Genomic DNA, 13,333 nt, shown 5'->3' on the forward strand with positions numbered 1-13,333 from the left:
GGCCCGTGGCTGGATTGGTAAAGGGCAGAGAGCTCCAGTCCGACTCAGACGCCAGCAAGGTGGAGGTGGAGTACTGGTTTGGGCTAGTATCATCAAAGATGAGCTTGTGGGGCCTTTTCGGGTTGAGGATGGAATCAAGCTCAACTCCCAGTCCTACTGCCAGTTTCTGGAAGACACCTTCTTCAAGCAGTGGTACAGGAAGAAGTCTGCATCCTTCAAGAAAAACATGATTTTCATGCAGGACAATGCTCCATCACACGCGTCCAAGTACTCCACAGCGTGGCTGGCAAGAAAGGGTATAAAAGAAGAAAATCTAATGACATGGCCTCCTTGTTCACCTGATCTGAACCCCATTGAGAACCTGTGGTCCATCATCAAATGTGAGATTTACAAGGAGGGAAAACAGTACACCTCTCTGAACAGTGTCTGGGATGCTGTGGTTGCTGCTGCACGCAATGTTGATGATGAACAGATCAAAACACTGACAGAATCCATGGATGGCAGGCTTTTGAGTGTCCTTGCAAAGAAAGGTGGCTATATTGGTCACTGATGTGTTTTTGTTTTGTTTTTGAATGTCAGAAATGTATATTTGTGAATGTTGAGATGTTATATTGGTTTCACTGGTAAAAATAAATAATTGAAATGGGTTTATATTTGTTTTTTGTTAAGTTGCCTAATAATTATGCACAGTAATAGTCACCTGCACACACAGATATCCCCCTAAAATAGCTAAAACTGAAAACAAACTAAAAACTACTTCCAAAAATATTCAGCTTTGATATTAATTAGTTTTTTGGGTTCATTGAGAACATGGTTGTTGTTCAATAATAAAATTAATCCTCAAAAATACAACTTGCCTAATAATTCTGCACTCCCTGTATATAACCACCCAAGGATATAGGGAAATGGAGGAGGGACTAAAATTATATATGTACTAGGTGCAGTTTTTCATTGGCTCATTTATTGCATTGTATATGGGGCTGCCCAAAAGTAAAAAGCTTCTGGGGAAATGTCACATTCTGGCTTTCAAAAATATTGAAGCAGGAACTTGCCCTGTGAGGACTGAGGAGGAGTTAGTTTTTCTTAGAGAACCAACTAATTAAAAGGAAAATACAGATTTTTTTTTTTACTTTTGCATTACTTAATGCACAAAACGTAATCTTCACCTCATGGAAAGATAGAAAAAGTCATACTTTCTCATTGTTTGTGAAGAACGTTCAGCTGAAAGCAATTCTAGAGTAATATGAAATAAATGGCTCAGTGGAAAAAAGAAATTCTAAGTTATTTTTTAAAATGGGCCGGATACATCCAGCAGCACAGTATATTAGACCTTTTGCTATGTCTGTTACCATTCAAAATATGCTTCTTAGAGGAAAAATTAGTGAAGTTACCCAAAAAAAGTGATAGTTTTCTTTCTTGTGCGCAGAACCAGAAGGGAGGAGAGGATAAGCTGGGAGAGGGGGATGGAATTAACACCCTTTATTTTTTTATTTTTTTTGTTTGTTTGTTTCGTCTTTTTTTTGTCTTGGGGCCAAGTTCTTTGGTTATAGATGTTTTTTCCCTATATTATGTTTTATGTACGCAATTTTGTTATATTTGATTTAATAATTGAAAAAGCCAAGTGTGTCTTATGTTAGAAGCAGGTACACCAAATACATACAGTTATGTGTTTAAGAAGATTATAGCAATGTTGTGCTATGTTAAATATGTGTCTGCATGAATATGTTTGATTTATTCAAATACCCTGTGTGGTGCTTTTACAGAAAATTGGCATAATATGTACTCACTGTTGGTTATAAATAAAAGTTAAAAAAAAAAACAATGTATTTGGGATACTCATTATAGCGTGGCTCTGTAAAGAGAATACTACAAGTGCACTATTAAAAAAGTGTAACGATAATGTTAATACAGTTTCCGCCATTGGAGGAGCTTAGACTATTGTTTTTATATGTTATTTTAACAGGGCGCACATCTAAAGATCAGGTGGTAATATAGCTCCTGTTATAGAAGGAACCTAGATTATTATTAGTTCCTGACTTTGAACCAAACACTTTATATTATTAATACTGGATATTTTTTCCCACTTTTAATGTTTGGATGATGTGATTCATTTTATCAGGCTTGCTGGGTTTAAGTGCTTTTAAGTTGCTTGTGTGTTAGCATGACCGGATTTTTCAGATTTAACAAATATTTGAATGAGTGAGTTAATGTAAAATAAAAATTTGTATTTTTCACTGCATATTGCAACAATGTATTTAAATATGGTAAGACATACTTTTGCTGCCACATTTTACAACTTAATATTAGAGCTCATTGCTCTTGTAATAGTGAGTTAATAAAAAGAAAAGATTGTAAACTTAATTTTGTATAAAGTATACGATAACATAGTTGAAAACAACAAAACATGTTATTAATGTAAAATAGAACTAAAAAATAAATAAAACAAATCTGATATTGTTTGTAATAAACACAGAATCATATTCCAAACAGTGATTTGTTGACTCATTTAATAGGGTGTATGCCTTGAGCTTATTTGTGTAAACTCACAGCAATCGGACATCTGGTTTGTACTGTATGAGATACTAAGCTCCAGAGAACATCAATAGCTCAGCAAAAGGACTGAGCCCCAAGGGAAGACAGAGAATTTCTTGGAGACCTAGACCTGCAGATCAAAGTGAGCAGGTTGGAGCGTAGAAAATAGGAGCTCTGATTATATAGACTTTGTAGATTAAGCCGCAAAGCCAATCTTAAAACAGATTTCATTATTAGACACTTTTCCAATACAGAGACTTCATTAAACTGAAATGTGGCAGATATCTGCAGATGTCACATTAAAGAAACTCCTCAGTTCTTTAAAACTATAGCTTACTAATCAGTTGTGAGGGATTTTTCCAAACTAATTTAGTGTGCCACTGGAGTGCTGCTAGATCTACTTAAGATAACCTACATTTTTACATTCAAAATTCAGCAAGTCTATTGGAAAGGCTTTGTTTTATTTATTTCAAGTTTTAATGTTACCAGAAGTAGTTTTCCTTTCTATCAAGAGTATAAGAGAAGCTGATGCATCAGAGACATTTTTAATTGGATGGCATTTTTAGGAAAAAATAAACACTAAAACAGTGGGTAAAAATAATTCCTTTAAACAAGAATACATATTGAATACTGAATCTGCTTTTCATAATTATGGTTTAGTAAAGTTTTTATTTCAAGAATACAATTAATATTATTATATATAAACCATCTTATGATTACAAAATGAACCAGGTGTTTGTTTTTTATTTACCCCAAAGTTCAGCTTTGGCGGGATCCCAGTACCAGGAAAACCTGGGACCTTCATGAAGAAGAATTTTCACGGCTGCATAGAAAACCTGTATTACAATGGAGTAAATATTATCGACCTTGCAAAGAGACGTAAACCTCAGATCTTCATTGTGGTAAGACATAGATTGATTTTTAAGACAACTATTTTGTTATAATAATTACAACTGAATTCCTGCAAAGCATTTTATTGACATTGCTCAGAGCTGTACTGTAGACAGCTGTACTGTGGGCATAGCTCCGAACTTGCGACATAGCTCAGAGCTGTACTGTAGACAGCTGTACTGTGAGCATAGCTCCGAACTTGCGACATAGCTCAGAGCTGTACTGTAGACAGCTGTACTGTGGGCATAGCTCCGAACTTGCGACATTGCTCAGAGCTGTACTGTGGACATAGCTCATAGCTTTACTATGGACATTGCTCAGAGCTGTACTGTGGGCATTGCTCAGAGCTGTACTGTAGACATAGCTCAGAGCTGTACTGTAGACATAGCTCAGAGCTGTACTGTATACATAGCTCAGAGCTGTACTGTAGACATAGCTCAGAGCTGTACTGTAGACATAGCTCAGAGCTGTACTGTAGACATAGCTCAGAGCTGTACTGTAGACATAGCTCAGAGCTGTACTGTAGACATAGCTCAGAGCTGTACTGTATACATAGCTCAGAGCTGTACTGTAGACATAGCTCATAGCATTACTATGGACATTGCTCAGAGCTGTACTGTAGACATAGCTCAGAGCTGTACTGTATACATAGCTCAGAGCTGTACTGTAGACATAGCTCAGAGCTGTACTGTAGACATAGCTAAGAGCTGTACTGTAGACATAGCTCAGAGCTGTACTGTAGACATAGCTCATAGCATTACTATGGACATTGCTCAGAGCTGTACTGTAGACATAGCTCAGAGCTGTACTGTATACATAGCTCAGAGCTGTACTGTAGACAGCTGTACTGTGGGCATAGCTCCGAACTTGCGACATTGCTCAGAGCTGTACTGTGGACATAGCTCATAGCTTTACTATGGACATTGCTCAGAGCTGTACTGTGGGCATTGCTCAGAGCTGTACTGTAGACATAGCTCAGAGCTGTACTGTAGACATAGCTCAGAGCTGTACTGTAGACATAGCTCAGAGCTGTACTGTAGACATAGCACAGAGCTGTACTGTATACATAGCTCAGAGCTGTACTGTAGACATAGCTAAGAGCTGTACTGTAGACATAGCTCAGAGCTGTACTGTAGACATAGCTCATAGCATTACTATGGACATTGCTCAGAGCTGTACTGTAGACATAGCTCAGAGCTGTACTGTATACATAGCTCAGAGCTGTACTGTAGACATAGCTAAGAGCTGTACTGTAGACATAGCTAAGAGCTGTACTGTAGACATAGCTCAGAGCTGTACTGTAGACATAGCTCAGAGCTGTACTGTAGACATAGCTCAGAGCTGTACTGTATACATAGCTCAGAGCTATACTGTATACATAGCTCAGAGCTATACTGTAGACATAGCTAAGAGCTGTACTGTAGACATAGCTCATAGCTGTACTGTAGACATAGCTCATAGCATTACTATGGACATTGCTCAGAGCTGTACTGTGGGCATTGCTCAGAGCTGTACTGTAGACATAGCTAAGAGCTGTACTGTGGACATAGCTAAGAGCTGTACTCTGGACATTGCTCATTGCTGTACTGTAGATAGCAGTACAGTGGGCATAGCTCCGAACTTGTGACATTGCTCAGAGCTGTACTGTGGACATAGCTCATAGCTTTACTATTGACATAGCTAAGAGCTGTAATGTAGACATAGTTTAGAGCTGTACTGTGGGCATTGCTCAGAGCTGTACTGTAGACATAGTTTAGAGCTGTACAGTGGACATAGCTCAGAGTTGCTACTGTGGACATAGCTCAGAGCTGTACCGTAGACATAGCTCAGAGCTGTACTGTAGACATAGTTTAGAGTTACATTGTGGATATAGCTAAGAGTTGCAGAGTGGTTCTATCTCTTCTTTTTCCTTTCTTCTTTCTTGTGTCTCTCCCTCTCACTAACCCAAAAAGAATGTATTGTATATGATTGCCAATCATATTGTTTTTGCTACAAGGAGTTTTAAGTTGTATTAGCCATTAATATATTTATTAATAACATCAAAACATAAAATAAACAAAATTATTGCAATCATCTTTATTATTTTCCTCCCTAGTAAGGGTTCTTCAATGTAATCATCATTACCCTCCTCCCAATCCCCCCCCCAAAAAAAAAAAACTATAAGTAGATGGACATTACACTAAAATAATGCCATTTATATAACATAATATTATTTGAATATGTGAAATGTTGTGTGAAGTTAAAGCAGATTAACCCTTTTACTGCTGAGCCAGTCCCGTCCCAGGGCTGAGCTGTTTTGTAGCTTTTACATGCTGCTCACAATTAATCACTACTGTAGGCCAATTTTCAGGAACAACTGAAGCCCACACATATTATATATCTTTTTTCAAGAAACACAGACAATTCAAACAAAACCATTAGTTTATGTAAATATCATGAAACTTGTGAAAAATACATATTTTTTAATAAACTGTTAATAAACAAAGTTATACCATTAGTTTATAACATAAGCTATATATTAAAAGGGATTATCCTCATATAAATAAGGGCCTTTCTGTATAGTTATGCAACTTTTGCACCTAATGGCTCCCATGAGCCTCTATTCAAACAATTGGACATTTTTTCAAGCCACAGTGATCACTAATACCACAGTGTTCAGCTAGCTATTAAAACTTATATAGGGGCTTTATCTTAAAGATGGGTATCTGGGATTTAAAACAAGGGGTCTTGGGGCCTGATACTCTGCTATAATTGTGTATAATTTTGTAAGTGTTATATGTGTTTATTTTTATTTTTTTGTGCTTCTACCTTAAACCTGTTTTAGTGCTTAAGGAATCTGAGATTGAGGGGTTTTAATACTTACCCCCCATCCATCTGCCCCCTTAAGGCCAGTGTACCTGACAAGAACGTCTGGATTTCCAGGGCTTCTGTGGTGACTTTGCAGCATCCCTGGATTCCCCCAGTGATTCCAGACCACCAGGGATACAGGGATGAATGTAGGAAGACTGTTATGTGCTTATAAAGGCAACCCCTCCCCAAATGATGATATATGGTTGTAATCCACAATTAATACCCCCAATCCAACTCCCCCTTAAGCTTACTGTAACTGACTATAACTTTCCACGGCTTGTGTAGTTACTTCACCGGCATCCCTGGATTCCCCCCAGTGATTCCAAATAACCACGAATGCTGGGATGAGTGCAGGAGGACCACTATGTGCTCAAAAAGGTCACCCCTCTACTAAATGATGACTAAGGGGCAGATTATGAGTGGAGCGCAAAATATTGCTTACCCGAGAGCGATATTTGCACTCCACTCAGTAATGCAAATGTGCACTGGTATTACAAGTTAGGTGCAATGTGAACAGAACCTCGCATTTGCATTGCACAGAAGTTTTGCTCTCATGACTGCATGCTTCCATAGGCTTCAATGGGAGCCTTATTCTCATGCTGTGAGGCATGGCATGAGAACCTAGCACAGCGAAGGGGGCAAGTCCTGCAGTGATGGGCAGCAAATTGAAATATATATGCATATGATTATATACATATATGTGTATCATAAATATATATGTGTATAAGCATAAACATATATATTTATAGGGAACACACAGTCCCTATAGACCGCAATGTAAAGGCACTTTTCAGTGCCATTTTTATCTAACACCCCACACCCGCTCACTTAAACCCCTACTAACTGCTTCTTAGAGTTATTTTATAAAACATTTTTTTTTATTGATAACTATACTACACTGTATTTTGGGGGCCATTGGGACACATTTTGAAAATTTACCAGAGATCACGGTAGCAAAAAACAGCCACTTGTAATAGCTGGTTATTTTTTGCGCCCCTGTAAATGGGAGAATTTTCCCGTTTATGGGTGCTCAATAAATAAGCGCTCCACTTGTAATCTAGCCCTAAATACATTGTGCAGATGAAGACCACGTGTCGTCATCCGCAGTTAAGGGGTTACATTGATTTTTTTAACAGGAAACTAAATGTACAAGCGGATTAGGCAACACCAACATTAGAGGACCTACTCACCTGAGGTCAGTGTTCAAAAATGTTTTGGGTCCCCAAAGATAACTAATTTGTAAGCAATAGTAATAATATGCATGCTTCTCTGTTTATGAAGATAGATCGATAGACAGATAAACCTGCAACCTGCACAAATAAAATGATCTGCATGTTATTATGCAACCTGCACTTGCCTATGTATAGTCTGGTTGCCCTGGGCCCCACAGCACTATGGCCCTGGTGTCACTGTTCATGCTGCACCAATGGTAGTTCTGCCACAGTGTATGTGTGTATATATACAGTATATATATATATGTATATATATATATATATATATATATATATACAAAACACGGAAGGGGACTGCACTCTCAGACTGGACCGAGTACACATGCCATGATCCTGCAACATGCTCAGCCTTGGGTGCTCACTGGCACTCACAGGAATCTGTGCTGTCACCAGAGTCACAGGCCGTTAACCCCAGACAGGTCTGGGTGCAAGAACCATAGGGAAAATTACAAAGCAAATTAATACAACACACAGAGAAAGTCCAGCACTCACAAGCTCACAGCTAAGATTAAAAGCAAAAATGGAAAGGTTAGTTACAGCATTTGGCCAAATGGGACAAGCCCAGGTACCACGTCAAGGTCCCTTCCAAAACCTGGGAGTCTAAAACAGCCACACAATGCAAGCTCTCAATCCAACAAACTGGGAACAATTGAAGGGTGCACAGGCTTATGTAATAACCCTAGACATATACAAAACACGGAAGGGGACTTCACTCTCAGACTGGATCGGGTACACATCCTTTGACCCTGCAACATGTTGTTTTAGGCTCCCAGGGTTTGGGAGGGACCTTGACTGTGAGCTTTTAAGTGAGTGCTGGACTTTCTCTGTGTGTTTTATATATATATATATATATATATATATATATATATATATATATATACTTTTTTTAAAAACAATTTTTGCCAGCATAAAAAAATTATATATTTTAACATTTCTTTATTTAAATTCAACAACAAAAAATACTTTAAAGTTAATTTCATTGCTGAAATCACCTAATATTATTATTATTATAATGATCACCTTTCTATACTTCTATTACCTTAAAAGAATTCTGATACCTAATATAAGTCCATAAATATATATATATATATATATATATATATATAATTGTCTGATGAAGGGGTACCACCCTGAACGTCATATTAATAAATTTGACAATCTTGGTCATATGGTGAGTGACTGCTTATTTTCAAGGAATTATATATACATACACATATATGTGTGTGTGTATATATATATATATATATATATATATATATATATATATATGAGTGTGTGTATCTATCTATCTATCTATCTATCCAGTCTACAGTATACATATATTTTAAGAAAAGTAACAGACTGATTTTTTCACAACATATATAAACAGGTTAAGAAAAAGCATCAACTATTTGCTTTGTAACAGCATACAATATGGAAGGCAGAAAATATAGGAACATTAAATGAGCAGATGATTCTTACATCAAATCATGAAAATCATAGAGTTAGCTCCTTCAGATTTTCAAGTTGTCACTTATAATTACAACATCATAGAAAAATCTCTTAGAAGTGTGCTTAGGCTTTTATGTGCATGAAGCTTGGAGAGCAGAAAGTGGGTGCCAATAAAATGTTCATATATTGCTTTATGATAATAGGAAGAAAAAACAGAGAGCATTATTATAATACTTTTATTTTTCAATCACCGTTAGTACTAGGAATGTGTTGGTGAATAATTCAGAAAGCTTGAAGAATAAGAAAAAAAAACGAAATCAACAAACTATTGTTCTGTTTCATACCATTTAATTTCCAAGGTGAAAAACATATTTAGAAGTTTTTTTCAAATTCTTATTTTATAACTTTTTTTTAAAATACATAACCTAAAAGCATCCAAGCCGTTCTCTTTCAGTTAGCAGCTGTTTGTGTAGAAGGAACTTGAAGGTTACTTCAGTGCACTTTCATTAATCAGGTTATATTTTAGGATGTTGACTTCAATTCCATACCTCATAACAATAATAAACAGCAGTAGAGATAAGGATGTAGTAGATGGCAAAGAAACTCACAAATAGATACAAGTAATTATTTTTGAAAGATAACTGTAATTAATAATAATTATTATTGCGGTGCTTCCAATCTTTCAGTATTTTTTTATTGCGGTGCTTCCAATCTTTCAGTATTTTTTTATTGCGGTGCTTCCAATCTTTCAGTATTTTTTTATATACTGGAAAAACAAGAATGGTGATTTTTCTTTCTGTGTTAAGAAAGGTATTACAAGATTTACAAGTCAAACACAGCCAAGATTGTTACTTCACACAAAATACAATCTCCATTTTTTCCCACTTGTAACTGTTTATAGTGGGTGCTGGTCATTTAAATCCAATATGGGTTAATGAGTTAAATGTATTTATTTTTAAATTGGATAGAGTTGTGTTTATGCTGTTAACCAATCCGAATGTCATTTGTATTTGGGCATTATGGGTACAACGTTATAAATAGTAAAAGTATTTTTAAATTAATATTTAATATGTCACCTAAATTAAGAAGAGCACTATGGGAAATTAATTTTCAAAATAAGAAAGTCGCCGCAACTTATCTAATCTTCAATAATAGGTTTTTAACAGTTCTCACAATGTATATTGTGCTTTTGTCTAAGGTTTCAAGCCTCATTGTACGGAACAAATTTGTCTTTACTGTAAGAAGATGTCCACATGGCGTTCAAGATACTGTTAATCCCATTAAAAGGAAAAACCCCTACAAACGATCTTGGTTACCAGTAAACAAGAGGGAACAGCAAACTGTTAAATCCCCATCACAAATACACTATTACTGATAGAATTCCCGTTTATGAAGATAACAGCACTGTAACTTAGAACCACAAAAATGAAAGAGTTAGTTACAACATCTGGCTAAATGGTGATAGGCCCAGGACCACATTAAGGTCTCTTCCTCTATGGGTCTCTAACCTACAGCCCCACAATGTATGCAATGAATCAAACACACTAAAATTCAAACAAGGGTGGCACAGGCCCTTTGTTAATTTCCCTAGACACATGCAACACACAGAAATGAACTGCACTCTCAAATCTGACTAGGTACACATCCCATGACTCTGCAAAACTGGGCCCTGGGTGCTCATCAGCATCCACAGGCAGCATCACAGCTTTCAGAGACTTAGGTAGTTAACTCCAGACACGCCTGGGTGCAAAGCCCATTGGGAAAATTACAAAACACAATTATCACACATAGAAAATCTAGCACTCTCTTGCAAGCACACATGTAGATTAAAAGCAAAATGGAAGAGTTAGTTAAAGAATTTGCTCAAATATTGATAGGACCAGTACCATATCAAGATCTCTTCATCCCTGGGTCCTTAACCTACAGCAACACAATGTATGCCTTCAACTAAACACACTGAGATACAAACAAGGGTGACACAGGCTGTTGTGTTTGGTTGAAGGCTTGCATTGTTTGTCTGTAGGTTAGAGACCCAGGAAGGAAGAAACCATGACGTTGTCCTGGGCCTCATCATTCAGCCAAATACTGTAACTAACTCTTCCATTTTGCTTTTAATCTAGCTGTGTGCTTGCAGGAGAGTATATGTGTGTGTGTAAATATCTGCCCCACACACACTATCAAGAGTGTATGCAGAGAATCACAACAGATAGGGATTCCTAAAGTTTAAAAAATGCCACTCTATTGATGTGTGTTAAGTATTCACAGAGTAGATATTTTCACATTTGTTAAAAAAAATAAAAAAATAAAAAAATAACAGGAAAGAAAAAAGGAAGAATCAGTCCCTTGAAACATCAAATTCCCTTAGTTCTTTAAAAAGTTCATAGTGGTTGGTGCTCATTAGTCAGTACAGATTTCTTCTCTTATTCACTAAGTTTCAGAAAACCTAATTATGTGAAAATGTATTTCCTTGGGATAAAAATATAAAACAATCCTGAGATATGAATACAAATATATAGTAACTGTCAAGTATTTGGATTAAGGGGGTATTAAACTAATTTCCTATTTCTTACTTAGAATATCCGTATTTACAAACTCCTGCACGGATTGAGTAAATCCTGTGCATATATTAGGCTCTTAAAGGGACATGAAACTCAATTTTATATTTATTTAGCTAGAGCTTACATTTTTAAACAACTTTCCTATTTACTTCTTTTATCTAATTTGCTTGGTAACCTTTGTTGAAAAGAATATCTAGATAGGCTATCGAGCTAGGAGCTAGCTGATGATTGGCGCATGCACATATATGCCTCTTGTGATTGGCTTACAAATGTTTTCAGCTAGTTCCCAGTAGTGCATTCCTGATCTTTCAAAAAAGGATACCAAGGCAATAATGCAAAATAGATAATAGAAGTACATTAGAAACATATTTACAAGTGTATGCTTTATCTAAATCATGAAAGAAACAAATTGACTTTCATGTCCCTTTAATGGAAGAACCCCCCCCCCCATTATTTTAGGAATAATATTACAGGAGAAGTTGGATGAATAATCAATGATTAAAAAAATAAAGTTTTCTTTTCAAATTAATTATGACCCAGATTACAAGATTTGCGTTATGGTGCGGTACGGCTATACCGCGAAAAAATTGGCCATTGCGCATGGAATGGCAGGTCTCCCGTATTAAAAGTCACTGCAGTACCGCTATACCGCAAGTGTTTTAGACTGTAACGCAACTCTCCATTCCACACTCAAAAAATGACTTTTAAGTGCAGGATTTTCATAGCGTCGTATTATAGGTTGTGCGTTCCAGCTAAAATGCTTGCGTTATGGTCTTTACCACTGCGATCTGAGACCAGTAGTTATGGAGTTTGCGAAACAAAAATGTTTCACAAAACTCATAACTAAAATGTTACAAAGTACACTAACATCCATAAACTACCTATTAACCCCTAATCCGCCACCCACATAGTCAACACTATATAAAGCTATTATTATTATTATTATCAGGTATTTGTAGAGCGCCAACAGATTCCGCAGCGCTGTAAACATAGTTGGTGTACAGGACCCCTAAATTAACCCCTACACCGCCGGCCCCACACATCGCTACTACTATAATAAACCTATTAACCCCTAAACTGCCGGTCCCCACATCACTAATACTAAACTAAACATATTAACCCCTAAACCGCCGGCCCTCCACATCGCAAATCACTAAATGAAACTGTTAAATCCTAAACCTAACACTCCCTAACTTTAAATTACATTTACAATATAACTATCTTAAAATAAATCAAAATTTACCTGTGAAAAAAAAAAACCCCAACTAAGATTAATCTATAAATAAACCTAACATAACTATTTAAATAAATTCAAATAAACTGCAAATTTAAAAAACCTAAATTACAGGATTAAAATAACCTAACATTAAGGGAAAAAGAATGTCAAATTTAAAAATACACTACGAAAAAATAAAAAAAATTTAACATTATAAAAAAACAAACAAACACTAAAATTACGAAAAATAAAAAAACACTAAGGCCTAGATTTGGAGTTTGGCGGTAGCCGTGAAAACCAGCGTTAGAGGCTCCTAACGCTGGTTTTAGGCTACCGCCGGTATTTGGAGTCATTCAAAAAAGGGTCTAACGCTCACTTTTCAGCCGCGACTTTTCCATACCGCAGATCCCCTTACGTCAATTGCGTATCCTATCTTTTCAATGGGATCTTTCTAACTCCGGTATTTAGAGTCGTGTCTGAAGTGAGCATTAGAAATCTAACGACAACACTCCAGCCGCAGAAAAAAGTCAGTAGTTAAGAGCTTTCTGGGCTAACGCCGGTTCATAACGCTCTTAACTACTGTGCTCTAAAGTACACTAACACCCATAAACTACCTATGTACC

General features: G+C 36.5%; 1 protein-coding gene across 1 annotated transcript in view; it reads left to right on the forward strand.

Moving 5' to 3' along the window:
- CNTNAP5 (contactin associated protein family member 5) overlaps positions 1–13,333 on the forward strand; it is an 886,402-nt gene that overhangs the window by 319,491 nt on the left and 553,578 nt on the right. The window contains 1 exon segment of the mRNA XM_053712216.1: positions 3,291–3,431. Within this exon segment, the coding sequence (XP_053568191.1) occupies positions 3,291–3,431 (141 nt within the window).

The sequence above is a fragment of the Bombina bombina genome, chromosome 1 (genome assembly GCF_027579735.1).
Source record: "Bombina bombina isolate aBomBom1 chromosome 1, aBomBom1.pri, whole genome shotgun sequence".
NCBI lineage: Eukaryota > Metazoa > Chordata > Amphibia > Anura > Bombinatoridae > Bombina > Bombina bombina.